This window comes from Astatotilapia calliptera, chromosome 14 (genome assembly GCF_900246225.1).
Source record: "Astatotilapia calliptera chromosome 14, fAstCal1.2, whole genome shotgun sequence".
NCBI classification, from domain to species: Eukaryota; Metazoa; Chordata; class Actinopteri; order Cichliformes; family Cichlidae; genus Astatotilapia; species Astatotilapia calliptera.
This window is the reverse complement of record NC_039315.1, coordinates 19,196,318-19,213,165: the sequence shown is the minus strand read 5'-3', so window position 1 is coordinate 19,213,165 and position 16,848 is coordinate 19,196,318. Positions and strand designations below refer to the sequence as shown.

At 41.8% G+C, this 16,848-nt stretch overlaps 1 protein-coding gene across 7 annotated transcripts in view; it reads right to left on the bottom strand.

The window, feature by feature from the left end:
• The window catches only part of septin4b (septin 4b), a 51,213-nt gene that overhangs the window by 592 nt on the left and 33,773 nt on the right, over positions 1-16,848 (bottom strand). For 2 of the 7 annotated variants that reach the window (XM_026191914.1, XM_026191916.1), the window contains 9 exons: positions 6,761-6,857; positions 6,578-6,664; positions 6,368-6,491; positions 6,125-6,259; positions 4,272-4,389; positions 4,038-4,139; positions 2,879-2,975; positions 2,567-2,729; positions 489-2,256 (listed from right to left, as the gene is read on the bottom strand). In XM_026191914.1, the coding sequence (XP_026047699.1) occupies positions 2,016-2,256; positions 2,567-2,729; positions 2,879-2,975; positions 4,038-4,139; positions 4,272-4,389; positions 6,125-6,259; positions 6,368-6,491; positions 6,578-6,664; positions 6,761-6,857 (1,164 nt within the window). In that variant the 3' untranslated portion in view covers positions 489-2,015. Of the gene's footprint in view, positions 1-488; positions 2,257-2,566; positions 2,730-2,878; positions 2,976-4,037; positions 4,140-4,271; positions 4,390-6,124; positions 6,260-6,367; positions 6,492-6,577; positions 6,665-6,760; positions 6,858-7,128; positions 7,453-8,291; positions 8,427-9,537; positions 10,970-16,223; positions 16,614-16,848 lie in introns of those variants that run through there. The other 5 variants (XM_026191911.1, XM_026191913.1, XM_026191910.1 and 2 more) reach the window with 5 other exon arrangements.

The window sequence follows — 16,848 nt, the reverse complement described above, 5'->3', positions numbered from 1 at the left end:
TGAATGCGACGCATCCACTTTCATAGCGGTGTGAAGTGTAAGGGGGATTTCATGGAAGCTATTCATTTACGCACGGCTGCACAGGCAACAAATCAATAAACGCCCGGGAGATGGGCCTGTTCTCCCCAAACCACGTGACATGTGCTGAATGGCAGCAGGGAAACAAGGCTCCCTCCATCTGCTGCTTCACTCTGGACTACAGAGTATCTGTTATCACAGAAGCAGCACTTTAGGATATTAAAATCACTAGTATCAGTCAGCTACTCAATCACCTAATCATGTTGAGTGAGTCTCCCCCCCTATCAGATTTGTTTGAAATAAGCAGGTAACACAGGTGTTATACAGCTCCTGTTCACCTGGAGATGTTTGTCCAGCTGCTGCTGTGTGTGGGTTGGCTATAACACCCGTGGGCAAAGATGTATATTGAGCTAATTTGGTGTTACTGCGTTGCCTCATGTTGATCAGACAGAAAATGTAAAATAAACAAATGAGGGGAAAAAATAAGACTCTTTATTTAATGAAATAAATAGATTTTGCACGGTCTGGTGTTGCAGAGGGAAGGGGGCTGGTATTGACATAGCTTATTTAACTCATTATGATTGCAGAACAACATTAAAACCATATACAACCGTCTATTCCTGAGACTCAAAACAGTCATTAACAAGGCAACAGTCTAGCATCTACAAACCCAAAATAAAAAGGAATCTATAAGGAAGGTTTCTTTTCACAACAGTAATATTTATAACTTAACTTTGCAAAAAAAAGTAAGGAAATTTGGGTTTGGTTGATTATTTCTGTGTTGCAACGATGCTGCTTGGTAATAAATCTTACACTGAGGGAATGCCTGTTTATTTCCTGTTAAATGGTGTCACATTTGTAATGAAAATACATCTGTGGGTTGAGCAGCGGATTTAAGCATGTGGGTTATGTGCATTAAAAACATTCTCTGCCACAGAGATGATTAATTCTGCTATTGACTCTTGTTTTGAGCTTCTGACACCATGACTGGCCTTCACCATCAGGCTCCTTTGCACCAGTGTCTGCAACATGTGCAGACACTATTCTCTAAGATGACAATCCCCCCACCCCCACAGAGAAGACTTTATCAGAGACTACCTCCAGATTTTGGGAGTGGAGAGGATGAAATGGCCCACCTTCCGTCCTGACCTTACCCCTGATCCCAAAAACCTGTAAGTGGCATGTTTGCGGGATCAGCTTGGGCCATAATGACCAACATAACATTGGCTGATTTGGGACAAATGCTGATTGAAGAACAGGATGTGACCAAACTGGAGACTAGCATGAGGAGGAGGGTGCCAGGTCATTGGGGTTGTATTAAACAATTAAAGTATGTTTTGTTTCTTCAGACTTAAATAATCTAATCCATTAAATTACACCAAACAAGAGTCAATATCATAGCTGTTTGGCATTGGCAGGGAAGTTTTTCATGGGCTCAACTCTGCTGCTTGACTGACAAATGCATAAGATATAAGGATACAAGGTTTACTACCTGGAAGCATTGTTACAACAAAGAAGCAATCAACCAAACACAAATTTCCCTACTTTTTTTATGCTACTTTACTTCCACTAAACATCACAGTATTGCACAGCATGTAGCCCTTTAAATACCCACTAACAAGGTTTTTTCTGTCAGTCTTAACACTTTCCCATCATTATCCTTCCCACCTTCTCTGACCTGCCATGCACAGATGTTATGAGCTCAGGTGCAGGAACACATGTTACATTCAGCTTTTCTTTCTTTAATCCTGAGAAGGTTCATCCTGAAACTCTGGATGATGGCGTGGTTATAAACATCCTGGTGCTTCCAGAGAGTGTAAGGGGCAATCTCTTTTCCTAGTCACAGTTTAAAGCTCCAAAAGGCTACAGGTTTACTCTATAATTAAACCAGTTCCTGTTTATGAGACTGTTTTCTTGTGAGTTTCACAAAACGTGATCTGACTGGACTTAAAAAAAAATGTTTTTGGGTAAACACATCATCTGTGAGCTAAAGATACTCAGAGAGCTTCATCGCCTTTGTGATCTGAGTGCCTCTCTGGGCTGGGCTGACGGTCTGAGTGCTCGTGGTGATCAAAATTGTGGGCAGAGTCATGCTCGTGGTCGTGATGCGACTCCAGTTCGTGGTCGGCGTGCCGTACCTCCTCATCTTTCTCTCTGATGAGCTTTTCCGTCTCGGTCTCGGCCACTCCGGGCACCACTGGGATGGGGAAGTCTGTGCCGCTCTCCCGGGTTAGCTTACTGCAGAGAGACACACGTTTTGGGAAAGTTCACAGAGTTTACTACAAAGTGAGAACACAGACCAATGTAAATAAGCCTGTGATGTCTAATCAGCTGCCGACAAACATTGTTAAGACACTACACCAGACACGTCAGAGCAAACCCATCAAATACCTCAAGAATATATGAAGGTCACACATTTTTTTAATCACATTCTCCTTCTCAAAACAACAATATTCTAACACTGTTATAATTCATCTTGATTTTTCTTGTGCCATATTTCTTTCATCTCACTAAAACTTATTTCTCCCGTCCTTCAGCGTGAGCATACTTGCGGTTGCGCTCCTTGACGACCATGCGGGTCATGCTCTGGATGCACTGAGCTCTGTAGTTCTCGTAGTGAGTCTCTCGGGTCACGTCCTTGAGATCTTGCATGTGCGTGCGAACGAGCATGTTCCTCAGCTTCACGAAATCGCAGTGTGCTGGGTTTTCCACTGCAGACCACAGAGTGAGGATCAACTACACACTCAATACTTATACACGTTCACTGTCAACTTTTTTAATGGTACATCTATACAGAAAGCATTTTAGTATGTATGATTTTGAGGTCTTTGTTTAGGGGAACATGTGAGGTCAAGGTTACCTTCTACAATACCCCAGGGGTACAGACGGCCTCGCACCCTCTTCCCTTTGGCCTCCACCACGGTGTTGCTGCCTATTACTGCAAAGGGGATGCTTTCCTAAAGGGGTCAAGATAAAGATCGTAATATTAAAAGCATGTTATGGTCATAAAGATCACATCTGGCTGGGCAGGGTGTGAACACATCTGTATTAAAAAAACAACAACAGACCAGTTATATCCCTTTCCTCTTAAATGTCTTCGTCCTTTCTTGTGCAAGACCTTTTTTTCCCCCTTTTTAAACCTGATCTTTACGTAATCCAACAAGAGGTAGAATTCCATAAACCTCAAAGTTATTGATTTGATTGTAATCATACTGACATGACCGTAGCACATGTAGTCGACTGGACCATGAACTTAAGATAAAGCTTCGCATTAACTTTGCCTAGAGCACTGTGAGTGTATAGGGCAGTATAGGGCATAGATAAATATGATATCAATAAATATATTATATGTTTTTAAGATTTTCCTCATGTCACATACTTACATTGTTCAAAATGTGACATCTAACAAATTTGTTACATTATTGCAATTATTGCTGTTCCAGTAAATAAACCAGTATTTAGATCTTTATCATAGCGTTAGAATGAAACGCTGTGTTGATATGATAAATTAAATTACACGTAGTAATAAAATTATTAAAGACGTGTCACATGGTCAAACAAGCGCTGCAGGCCTGGCAAAACCAGCCTGTATGACACAGAAAATATATCCTATACTTACTAAAATTAAAATATATGAAATGCATCATAATTAAGAAGTAATTCTGATTTTCTTGATAGTTATTGTTTATTGACCAAAGTAAAGACCTGTGTGTTGAGCAGGGGTTTTGCTAGTAGTGATAACTTTTGCTTTTATTTCCACCGACTGTGTGCTTAGTACCACCTTACAATACGGGAAGTGTAGAGGAGGCTGATTCATCAACACTTAAATCCACCAGGTCTGACTATATAGTCTGTTCATTCATTTTAATGTCAATTCTTATTAATATTAAATTTGTTTGCAGCACAATTTGTTTTGAATGACAATGATTTGACTCTCAGCATTCTGCTTTCAGCTGAGTTTAGTGTACTAAACACAAATACTTGGATGAAGAAAAGAAAGAAAGGAGATCACTGATCACCTTCAGCTCATGGTCTTGTTGCTTGAAATCTTCATCTTCATCAGAGTCGCAGTCGGGGAACTGGTATATCTTTATACCGTACTGCTCAATCTCCTCTCTGATCTGCAAAGAAAAACAGTGGAAAAACATGTCTGATGTCAAAGTGTGAATAACGTCCTCTGTGAGGATACAAGTAAAACACTCTGCGGCGTATACACAGATTGATTCGTGGGATGAAACATGCAGTCGCCTTGCCTTAATTTTCTTTTTCTTCACTTCACCAGGGGTGAGTGTGTCTGCTTTGGCCAAGACTGGGACAATGTTGACCTTCTCATGGAGAGCCTTCATAAATTCCACATCCAGAGGTCGGAGGCTGGAAGAGATGAGGCAAAACATACCAAGAAAGGATAATGAGACACTTATTATTTATTAGGATAGTGTAGAGTAGACAAGAGAGTGGGCATTTTCAAAAAAGGTGAGTCACCTGAAAGCAGGCCACTGCAATAAGGACTACAGCTTTCAGCACATGAGGAACACAAACTTTATTTTAGGGGTTCTCTGAGTTTTTATGGCCGGGTCGGTGTTTGTAGAGTGTAGTTTCTTCAGAGAATGATGGTTTGCGCACGTTTATCGCTAACCATTAGTGAGGTTGGAGTTACATTCCTGGGCAAAAAGTTATCAATCATTGTCAGGAAGGTTTAGTTTGCTAATGATGACTAATTGAAGAAAAATACTTCCCGAGTCACATTCTGGGCTTCCCTATCATGGTTTAACATAAACTGTGGCTGAATGAAATATACAAGCCATGCGCTTTTTCCATGTTGCCTTCACAGGCCACAGAAAACTTCAAAAAGGGCCACCACTGATGATTTACTGTTAGACAAGTTTAAACTGGGGTTGATAATCATTAACTGTTAGATCATTTTGTGCCAATAAACTCCATTTAGATTTGAAAGCGTTTCATAAATGCTCATGAATTGCTGGCAATCAGGATCAGGCAACAACAGACTTACCTGCCGATCCACATCTAGATTTCTCCACTCTAAGCTTTCCTGCATCAAGTCTTATCTGTAGTTCAAAATTAAAGGTGCTAGTTTATCTCAGAGATTTAGCATGTGACCACATGCCATACAGCTGAAATGCATCAGTCTGGGTTGGAGTCCTTCCCCTCCTCCCCCTCTCCCCCTCTCCCCCCCTCTCTCTCTCTCCCTCTCTCTCTCCCTCTCTCTCTCCCTCTCTCTCTCCCTCTCTCCCCCTCTCCCCCCCTCTCTCTCTCTCTCTCTCTCCCCCTCTCTCCCCCTCTCTCTCTCTCTCTCTCTCTCTCTCTCTCTCTCTCTCTCTCTCTCTCTCTCTCTCTCTCTCTCTCTCTCTCTCTCTCTCTCTCTCTCTCTCTCTCTCTCTCTCTCTCTCTCTCTCTCTCTCTCTCTCTCTCTCTCTCTCTCTCTCTCTCTCTCTCCCCCTCCCCCCCATCTAATGCTGCACTATCAAATGACAGCAAAAATGTACAACCCCCTCCCCCCGAAAAAAACTTGAAGCATAAGATGATGTCTCTGGCTGCATGGCACACTGGCCGACCAATCGGTGGCAGCAGACACTTGCTCACCAACAGAGGGAGCCGTTTCTCCATGGCTGTCACGCTGAAAATGCTCTGCAGCATTACTTGAATTTTATGGTATTCTGGCTCCTTGATGAACACAGATCTGGATGTGCACAAATGTGCTGAGAGGTACCACAGCAGCACAAACAATTGATTAGTGTAAAATCACTGCAGCAGATGTAAAGTTATCCAAGGGCAGCTGAGAGGTGCTTTATCTCTGGGAAAGATGCTGGGCATCAACAATTTAAGAGGCTGTGTGTTTACTCACACTGTGAGTAAACACCGATCCACTAGATACGTGTGGAAGATATCACGTGTGCGCTCAGGACGATGGCTGCGATAAACATGTGATCAGAGATCACGAGGAAAAGTGTAGTTAATGGTCCCATTATCACTTCTGAACATTGCACGTGATAATGTGCTGCAGCAGAAACAACTTAATCTTCCATATTTTTAGAACTAATAATAAAGAGAGGACGAGCAGGCTGAGTTAGCTGTAGCTTTGTCATACCCGTGACCGAAGGGTGAGATGAAATAGAGGCAGCAGTGTACGCGGTTGTCCTGGATGTTCTTGCGATTGAGGCCACTCTCATCCCTGAAGTACTGCTCGAACTGCTGGTCAATGTAGTCAGCCACTGACTTCCAGCTAAAGCAGAAACACACAGGGGCGTTCAGTCTCTGAGGCAAAGTGTAACAGCTGACCGTGTAACTCAGATTCACTCAGGGTTATCTGATGCGTTAAACATGTCTGTACCATTCAGTGTTGTTCACAGCGTCCCCAAACCCAGGGGTATCCACAATGGTGAGTTTCAATTTGACACCTTTCTCCTCTATATCCACCGTGTGTTTGGTGATTTCTACCGTTTGTGTGATTCTCTCTAGGATAGAAAAAAAAAGAAGTAAACAGCCCTCAGCCATTACATAATGTAGTACAGCAAATTTTAAAACAAATAATCACACGCACCTTCTGCATTGAGCAGCTTCCTATCTTTGTACAGATCTGTGAGAAACAGACTGTTGACCAGGGTGGACTTTCCCAGGCCAGATTCACCTTCAAACAAAGAACAACAAAGAAGAAAAGACAGTCTTTTTAAAACAAACACGGTCTTAAGCTCAAATAGCAGCTAATGCTAAAACGAGGATTTACCTGCTACCATGAGCGTGAAGTCAAATCCTTTCTTGACAGACTTGCGGTGCACCTGGTTTGGCAGCGTTGCGAAACCCACGTACTCCTTGTCCTGGTCCTACAAATGCACAAAAAGATAAAAATGGAATAAGGAAACAGAGGCTGTGTACACCATGGTTTCTTTTTTCAAACCTGATATCGGCTTTTTGAAATATTTTGGCATTGTTGTCCCATTTGCAGTATTTCGACAGCAATAACGGCAACAGCACAAAACCAAAAAAAAAAACCAAACCCAAACAACAGTAAAACAAGGTATGAAATGTATCAGCATGTTACAGCACACGGGCTGTGCTGACCCCTCTTTGGGGCTTCCTGACGCCTTGTATTACCTCGCTACTGTCGTATGGGTCAAATCGAACCCAGGGGCTCTTTGGCCTGGAGGGACTGACGGGGGACGGCAAGTCAAACTCCACGCTTCGGCTTTGTGGCAAACCGGAGTCTGAACCCGAATCTGACTGGGCCCTGCCGGCCACGGGGGGCCGCAAATATGACGGGGTGTGGGGGCGGTCATTGCCCTCGGCCTGCCTGTCCGCATCATGAGCCTCGGGGTCATGATGGTGGTGATGCTTGTGATGGCGGAGACCGTGCCCACCATGATGCTGAGGGTCCTGCATAATGTTTTCCACTTCTGAGTCATCTGAATGGCTTGAGGGCTGGAGAGAAGCGAAGGTCGTGGGGGGGGCGGGAGGGATGACGAGGCGAACAGGAAAAAAAGAAATACGGTGGAGGGAAAAGAGGAACGTTAGAGCACCAATGTAGAGGGGGAGGTATGGAGATCCAGAGGGTAGAAAGTTTTAGAAAATCAACTTAAAGTTTTATGGTGAGGGATTTAAGACACAGCAACAAAGAGATCTTTCATATCTGACAACTCAAAACTGTTAGTATACCTAGCTGAAGGCCAGTGGGTAACACATGAGATTTGTACATTAATGTGGATGAGCCTTTAACTATTCATTGGAAACAGGATACATGTTAGGGACTTTACAGCTGGTGGATCACCTTCTATTATAAATGAGGAGAAGTCATGTTAGAGCTGAACACTGCAGCCAAGTTGTTTTATGAAACTAACAATGAATGAACTCCAATACTGTGTTTACATTTACTCTCCTTTAAGAGTGATCGGTAACATTAAAGACAAGGACTGTTTTAGACATCAGGTATTTTACTCTTCATTATTAATGCAATCTTTAAAAGTGTAAATTTTCTGTAAGAGGACACGCAGCTATGGACTCTAGTTACAGTTACTAAAGTCTCCCTGATAGATAAATAATGGAGTGGAATTCAGCAAGCAACACGGCCACTCAAATTCAGCTGTGAGCACACACTGTGACACAGTTTTAAATTTAAATTTAGACCCTAAAGAGATAAATTCATGTCTAATCCTTAGCTTAAGCGCATAAAAACTACAGACTTTGACGGCAGAAATCAGCTGAAGATGGGCAGTAACAGAAAAATATATATATATTTGGGGGGGGGGGGGGTCCACCGGTACCTGTTCATGGTGATCATGATCATGGTGTCTGCTCTGATTAGGGGAAGCTGGACAGGAGTCTTGTTCATCTGATGAAGAGGAATGCTCGTGGTCACTGTCCTCCATTGCAACTGGGGCTAAAGCGCACTCTGTGATCTTGAATCCGAAGGGCGCACGCGTGTGGTGAGGTTTATCGGGGAATAGAACAACAGGGAGGTTGAAGAAGAGGATGGAGAAGGGCCAACAAAGAGCCTCGCAGATCCACGCATGAACCACAAGGAGGACATGAGGAGTACAGGTAAGATGGATAAAGACGAGGAAGAAGACGACAAAAAAATTAAAAAAGCTAATGAATAAAAGAACATACCATTTACAGCAGAAATGGTATGATGCATGTAATAATATAACAAGGGACTGAACATTAGATATATGCTATAAATTAATATGCGTCTGTATACATTTGATTGCAAAATCAAAACATATATAGGATGAGCTCAACAGGGACAGGAATTAATAAGCATTTGCTTCCTTATTATTTTTTTTTCCCCAAACAGGAATTGCTCAATATTTTCAACATGATATCTTTCTTTGATATCATGTTCATTCATTTTAAAAAAAAAAAAAAATGTATTAACTCTCGTTATGCGTTTCAAAATAAAGATTTGATACAGATCAGGTTATGTTCACTCCTCTTGTTCTGGTGCCATTTTCCTATTCATGCTCCCAGCTACAGTTACTATTGCAAAAGCTAACTACAAGTTTGACAGCAAGTAAAGTCTGTGCCAATTTCTTTCCAGTTTAATTTTGATTAAAAAAAGCTTAGCATGTAATCTTTTTGGTGTTTCCACATGGTTAGGTGCTCCACCTGTGACCTACAGCTCTAATATGATTGGGATTTAGAGCTTAAGGGCAGAGGAAACAGTGATAGTTTCACCGATTGGGAAATCGGTGACCTGCTTTCCTGATGCACAACCAAAGCCCTAAGATCAATGTCCAGCATGGTGGGTTCTGTGTCCTACATAAAATAAAGTGTCAATCACCGACATTTTGCTTTGGATTACAAATCCACAGAAGTGCACCAAACAGACTCCCACTACTTTTTTTTTTGCTTAAATATGAAAAAAGCTTCAAAGCGACTTTTAGATGTATCATCTGGAATATCACACTAAAACAACTCAAGGGACTACAGGAATAAAAATCAAAGAACAAACTAATTATCAAACATATTCTCAGTAAAGTGGATAAAAGCACGTTCACCCGTTCTCACCTCCTTTCTTTCGATGCCTCACCTGTGTCTAAAACCCTCTTCTTTTTACTTCTTAAAAACTGCTCCTCGTACAAAGTCCAGCAGGACTCGGAAAGCAAAGAGCAGCGGCTCCAGCATTTATACAACTCCACACTAGAGGACACAGTGCCCTTCAGCTCCATTGAGCTGGTCGGCACCCCGGGGAGCTGATCAGTGGCATTGATGAGGTGCACGTCAGCGCTGACAGGCATCACCAACCCAGACATAGACTACATCCATCAAATCTACTTAACTTTGGGGCTGCACAGCTCCATGTCGTGCACAATTATACGCAAACTGTGAGTTTGACGTCTTCTGCTGTTTCACCGTTTTGCCTGACAATTCACATTGACACCAGCAAACAGCCTAATCTGATGAGTTGAACCTGATAACAAAGCAAAAAGATAAGGAAACACTGATAGCAGCATTAGAGCAGAAAACATGATGCTACTTTGTCACTGTGTTGTACGGTGTGTGGACTGATGTTATAACATGAAGACAAATACTGTGCATATTTTGCAGGGCCCATTCTTAACCTTTGCCACTCACAGCTAATGTCTGTACTCCATAAGCCTACAATGACAGTTCCTGTGACAATAAAATATGTCAAGAGCAGAAGTATCCTCACAAAAGACTTACAGGAACTGCTCAGGGTTTGCAGTGTGACATCAAATTCAATTCTAATAATGATCGGTTCAGCCAGAGAGGATCTGAGGCCAAATTTCCTCTCATTCTGTTTGGGAGCTCGAGTACTAAAGGAGGTGACTAAAGTCAGATATTTAGGTTACATCATCAGGAACAATCACTGTGATGATAATTAGAGCCTGACAGCTATTGATACCAAAACCAATCTCTACATTTGGTGATTTAAAAACAGGATAAAGTCATATACTGATGTGCAATGCTGATATACTACCCCAAATGTGTATATTGTACAGCTGGTGTTAAAATCGGTCCTAGTGGTGTATTTAGACTAAAACTAAAATGAAAAAGAATAATGACTTTAATAATAATGACTTACAAGTCTCTGTCTAGAGAAAAGGCTCTGCAGAGGACCATCACCACCTGACTGTCAGCTTGGCTATCGCTGACCATTTGAGTTGTCTACTTAGAGGTAGGACTGTAGAACTATACAACATCCACAGACACACATATACTCTGCACATATTCAAAAGAGACATCAGGGCCTCAAATGCTCTTCTTTCTCTCCCTTAAAAATTTCAGAATGCAGAAAATGACTGACTTAAAGAACAGCTTGGAATAAAGAGTATCACAAAGGTAACCACCAAATGTTTCCACCAGATCACACGAGGTGAAGCCGAGCTGCTTACTGCCTCATTATAAACATAACTGCCGGCAATGCTGATGAATTCACTAATTAAGCTAACAAATGAATGAATTATAAACTATTTATCTGCCAAGGCACTTGTCTTCACGTACCACATTAAGCATTTAGGAGAACTCCTCATTTATAAGCAAATTTATTCAGCTCCCAGTTTCAAACTCTGCAGTTTGCATCGTCTTTACGGGAGACATCATCGTGTCTGGGAATCACACAGTTACTGTACACATTTCCTAGTCCTTTTCTGTTGTATGCACATATTTCAGAAACTTACATGTTACCTTTTTGTGTAGTGTGTCTGTGTCTTCATTCCTTTCTACTTTTGTAGCATTCCTGAAGTTGACCCCAACTTCAGAGCTTGGTTACAGATTTCTTCTCTAAGCCAAACATACTCTCAGTTTACCCCTTCTTTAAAAGCAGCCGAGATAGCAGGCATTACTGAATGCAGGTAGGGGATTTGTCTTCCTCTAAGCACTAAAGCAGCTTTGTACAGCAAACTGATGAGGTTCAAACAGGTTCAAATTCTTTCTCTCACACCAAAGCAGCCATCAGGCCATTCCTCCGCTGTGTTCTCGGCCCTGATATTTAAGAATTTAGAGCCGAAAAGGTCTTAAGAAAGGAATGCCACAGGAAATTGTGTTTGGGTTTTGTTTTTTTCATTTTTTAATATACCTAAGGAAACATTAATTTTCTCTTTTATTCAGCTGGAAGAAAAAACAGCAGACTATAAGTCAAGAACAATTACAACTATTCTGTGTTCCTAGTATGCATAAAGTAGGAAAAGGGATATTGGGGAATTATTAAGGCAGAGTTCAACATAGGCGAGACATTTAGGCTGATTTTACTGGAGTTCCATTTTCCACATGCAAACATTTCCACTAACTTTAAAAAAACCATTCAAGTATCTCCTGACACATTAATCTTGGGCTTAAATGCATTCCCACTAAAATGCACTTCAGCACAACTTGCTCAGCGCCATCTTTCCAATTCAGTTTGGGTGGAAAGCAAAGCCTGTAAACCTGCACTTTAATGGTTACTGTGAACAGGCTGAACAATTCAAATATGAGCAAATGTTCTGAGATCAGCAAAAGCTCCTTTTAACAAGATTTACCATCATATATTTCTTAAAGTTGGCTTCTCCAAGCCAAAAGAAAGGCAATTTCCAGTCCCGAGCCAATAAAAAATGAAAGTCAGGCTATTGTGTGTCATGCAGATAAATCAATATGCTAATGAAACACATGATTGACTACGGATAGAAAGATTAGTGCTGCTCTCATGAGCAATACAAACACAGAAAAGCCATACAACTTACACAGCTCTAGATTTAAAGTTTAGAAAGAGACCCCAACAAAAGTTTAAAAAAGAAAAAGAAAAAAAAAGCCCCCAATCTTGTGTAAGATTTACAGAAGTGTCCCCTAATCCCGATTTCTCCAATATTAACTGATGACGTGAAAACAATCTTCTTTAACTAGAATGAAACCTGATGGGCTTTGACATCTATGTCACATTTTTCCATTTTGGTCCCACACAGTCTCCCACTGGAATGAGTCTCCACTGAGACCTGAACCAATTATAATTTCCATAACTGGCTCAGGGTGAGTTCATCGAGAAAATAAGCAACCAATCGCTAGAGAATCCACGCAGAGTTTGACGAGAGATAAAACAGAACAGATAAACTGCCAACTGGGTGAAACCATGGTGTAGCTGGTTCTGATCCAAAGTGGTACCGTGAGGATCGGAAGCACAAAGCCCCAGCTGGAAATCAGGAACACCAATGCCCAAGAAGTAGTGCCAAACAGGCCTTCATAACACAACAGTCCATATGGCTTTTGAGACTTCCTCACATTATTCAAAAATGCTTTAAAGACTTCCTCATATTACTCAAAAACATTAATCTACATTTTCTACATAGCAAAACAAAGGAGGGAGGGAAAATTAATCACTGGTATGTGGACACAAACATTTTGCCTCTGGAACGGACATATTTTACTTTGTCAACAGCTGCGTCTTTGTCATTTCCTGCAACACTGATAAAAATGCACTTATGATGTTCGCCTGAAGCGTTTTGTTTGCCATGTGAAATTAGTAAGAAGTGGGGTTAAAGTAACAATTTTAGGTCTTTGTTGCATATACAGTCCACAAAGATGGATTAAATAATCTTAATGATATTTAATAAGCAGTCTAAGAGGCAAGTGGTAGGTTTCTGCACAGCTACTGAGATGAATAATACTAGCCTTTGAAGTTCTTTCCAGTCCTTTATCAAGAAGACCACTGTTGGAAAAAACAACCTCTCAAGTATGTGTGGCATTTATTACGATGGGAGTAAAATCTTTATGCTAAGCGGTGCAGTCCCTGAGAAACAATTGGAGGACATGAAACCTAGCCAAACACAAACAAGTTGTGCGGCTGACTGTGCTGCTTTGTTACTTTTGGATCAAGATGGTGGGTTTGGCTGGCACAGCGCTGATGGACGGTGATATGTTGCATTAAATGCTGCTCTCAGGGGAAAAGCCCTCTTCAAATGTACGACATGGGAAATGCAATCAGAAGCTGCCAAAAGTCATAAAGAAGCCGGGCAGCGTGTTGTTATTCACAGTCCGTGATGAAAGCACATTTCAGCTCGGTAGGAAATGCAGTTGACAGAGTCGTATATAATCCAGCTACAATAATTACTGCACTATTATTCACTTCATGCTAAATAATTTTTGCTTGACATAAGGTGCCACGGTTGGCACGAATTCTCTCTCTACTGTATGCCGGCAGACGGAGCATGATTATTATTATTTCATACACACTGTATTGATATTATGCTCCTCCTAGATTTTAGTGTTTCCACTCACAACAAAAGTCACCTCAAGGTGCTTTATGCTGTCAGATGAGAGAAAAAACCCAACAGTAAGACAATCCACTTTGAGCAACCACTTGACAACAGTGGGGAGGAAGAACTCTCTTATCAGGAAAACAAAAACCTCTGAGAGAACCAGATTCTGTGAGGGGTAGCCATCTATTCTGATGAGTTGGGGTGGAGAAAAAGAGTAGACAGCAAAGGAAAGCATAGAGAGCTATTACAGACAAACAGAAACTATGTGAGAGAGTAGAAAAAATTAATGACAAACAGCAGTAAAACAAGAGAGTGGAGTGGGTCTCCTACCAATCGGAATCAGTGGATTGCCTCCCCAGCTACTCTCCCATGTGAGAGTATCCTTGAGTAGTGAGAGTTCGAATGTTAGATACAGCACATGCATGAATGGTTGTTTGATTCGGCAAATGAGGCTTATAGTCAGGGGTGCACATAAGTGCTCCACGGGTGCGCATTTGCTGTCAAAAATAAAAGACGCGCACCAGATAAGAAGTTGCAACGCGCGTTTGCGTACATATAAAAAGGCACTGTTTTTGTCCGCTAGAGTGGGATTTTCACGGCATATTCCGCACCACATCTCTGTGCGTTCATCATTTGTTTGAAGCCAGCTCACATCCTGCAACCACTTTTCCGAGAATACGCGCTTCTTTTGCGGTTCGGACTCCTTCTGACATTTGTTTGGAGGTGGAGGAACACCAAAGTAATTGCTTAAAGGAGCTTGCTTCTTTGACATCTTTAAGAGTTCTAAACAAATGTCTGTCCTCCTCCAGAAAATCTTATGTACGCAAACGCGCGTTGCAACTTCTTATCTGGTGCGCGTCTTTTATTTTGACAGCGAATGCGCACCTGCGGACCACTTACGTGCACCCCTGACTATAGTAAAGAGTTCTTGGAGTTCAGCTGCAGCAGAAAAGTTGAACATAAGTACCACAACATTTCACATGTTAGAGTGGAGAAGAAGTGCTCACTGCCATCATGGGAAGTTCCATCCACTGCCTAGGCCTTAATAGTTGTTATTACAAGAAGCAATCCACTAGTCGCACATTGCTTTGTCACGGACACCTCAGTTACCTAGGTATCAAAAAGGAAAATTTAAAGTCTAACATTAAAAATAGAGAGAGTATCTGTCTCCAAAAGCCAAACTGGGAGAGCGACAGTTGAAGGCTGTGTCTCCCAGTCTACTTTTAGAAACTCTAGGAACAACAAATAAGCCTGCAGTGTGAGAGTGAAGTGCTCTACTGGGACAATATGATAGTTTGTGATACCCAAAAGATCTCACAGAGCCTGATCCTTCAGGACCATCCCTGTGAGATGAAGGATTTATATTCAGTGAAAATCAGCCAGTACGAGAAAACTATTACTTCTATTTTGGATGAGTTGAAGGCTTTTCAGGGAGCTTTTAGCTGTTCATTAGGTAAAATACTACCGCCTAGAAGTAACAAACTTGTGGACTAGCTTTTCAGCATCACTCAGGAGACAGGATGTTTATAGTTTTAGCAGTATTGTGCAGATAAAAGGAGGCAGTTAGACATTTGGTTAAGGTGCCGGTTGAAGGAGATATCCAAGACTCCAAGAAAAATGAGATGTCATGAATATAAAAGCTGCATTTATACTAATAAAGCATGATTATATATGCTTTCACAGCATTAACAACACTGTGTGTATTCCTCTTTACAATCTTAATGTTGTGGAATAGAGAGGCTGAATCCCAGTAAGGTTTCCCCTTGTGATGAGGCCAGTAGCAGGTGGTGAAGGGAGCCATGTGTGTGCCGTGTGAATACTGTGGTTGTTTGGATAGTTATAGCGGCGCTCTGTGTGAAGCTGGCTCAGTTCAGAGAGAGAGAGAGAGAGAGAGAGAGAGACAGAAATAGTCCAACTCACCACACTCTCCCACAGCTATAGAGCCCATACAAATATTCACACGACCACAAATATTCACTGCTACACACAAAAAATTATGTTTTTATCATTTCCTACTCCAAGTCAAAAGAATACAAAAAGATAGCAGCACCCTAATCAGGTGTTTCCTCTTCCTCAAATGTATTTCTGTCACAGTAAAGCACCAGGAAACGACGTCTTCCCCCATCTGAGACTCGCTTACAAACGCGCTCAGTGCATTAAGCCATCACATCTGATCAATGCATGTGTCAATCAGGGTTAGCGTTTTAACTTCTTAGAGATGTGCACAAAGGAAAAGCGAAAACCAAACAGATACTCCAGCAGCTTAGCATAAAACCACCATTAGCTGAGAAAAAGAACAAGCCTGGTCACATGCATTCATGTGAACGGTCCAGCTCCCACAAGGTTTCATGAGGATAATCTGAATGCGGCCAAAATCAAACACATGTACAGAGAGAACCTGCAACCACATGTAGGAAACTCAAAAGAAAAAACAAAACACCAAGAGTGAGTCACAAGCAGCCGCTAAATGCTGGGTCAGCAAGAAGAAAAGCAGCAAACACATACCCCTCCATCACTGTTTGCTTCTGAATTTGCTGCCATATTATATCTTCAGTACCAGTGGTATTCCTTGAGGCTCACAGCTTAAATTGCACAGAAACCAGTGAAGAGATGTCACTTAGCTTCTGGGCCCCCACTCGCGTTACATAAGTGCATCAACTTTCCCTGCAATCAAGTGGCATACAAAGTTCCTCCTGCACATGTCCAACATCTTTATCAAACAGGTAAACCTTCAATCTATGCCTTCTCTGCATCTGGAGCTTTTTCCAGAGCTCCACCCAGCTCTCCCCTTTCTGACCAATCTGCAGCTGTTATGCAGATAAGCAGCAGCAATTGAGCTTGTGTGTGCGCGCACCTCTGTTCTGCCTTCAGAAGAAACACTTGTTCTGCAGGGAGACCAAAGACGCTGGCCCTGCAAGCCATGCAACAAGCAACTCATGCCCTCATTCCTAAACCCACAACACGCGTGCGATTAACACATAACACAAACACACACACACGAAATATCTGCCGCCAACAGAAAACACATGTGAGAAATAATTCTGTGAATAATTCAAACTATCACTGGGAGAATCTGGTTTTGCAAGAACCTGGGATGAAGCATCAGAAGATAACAGCACTGTGCAGTTAA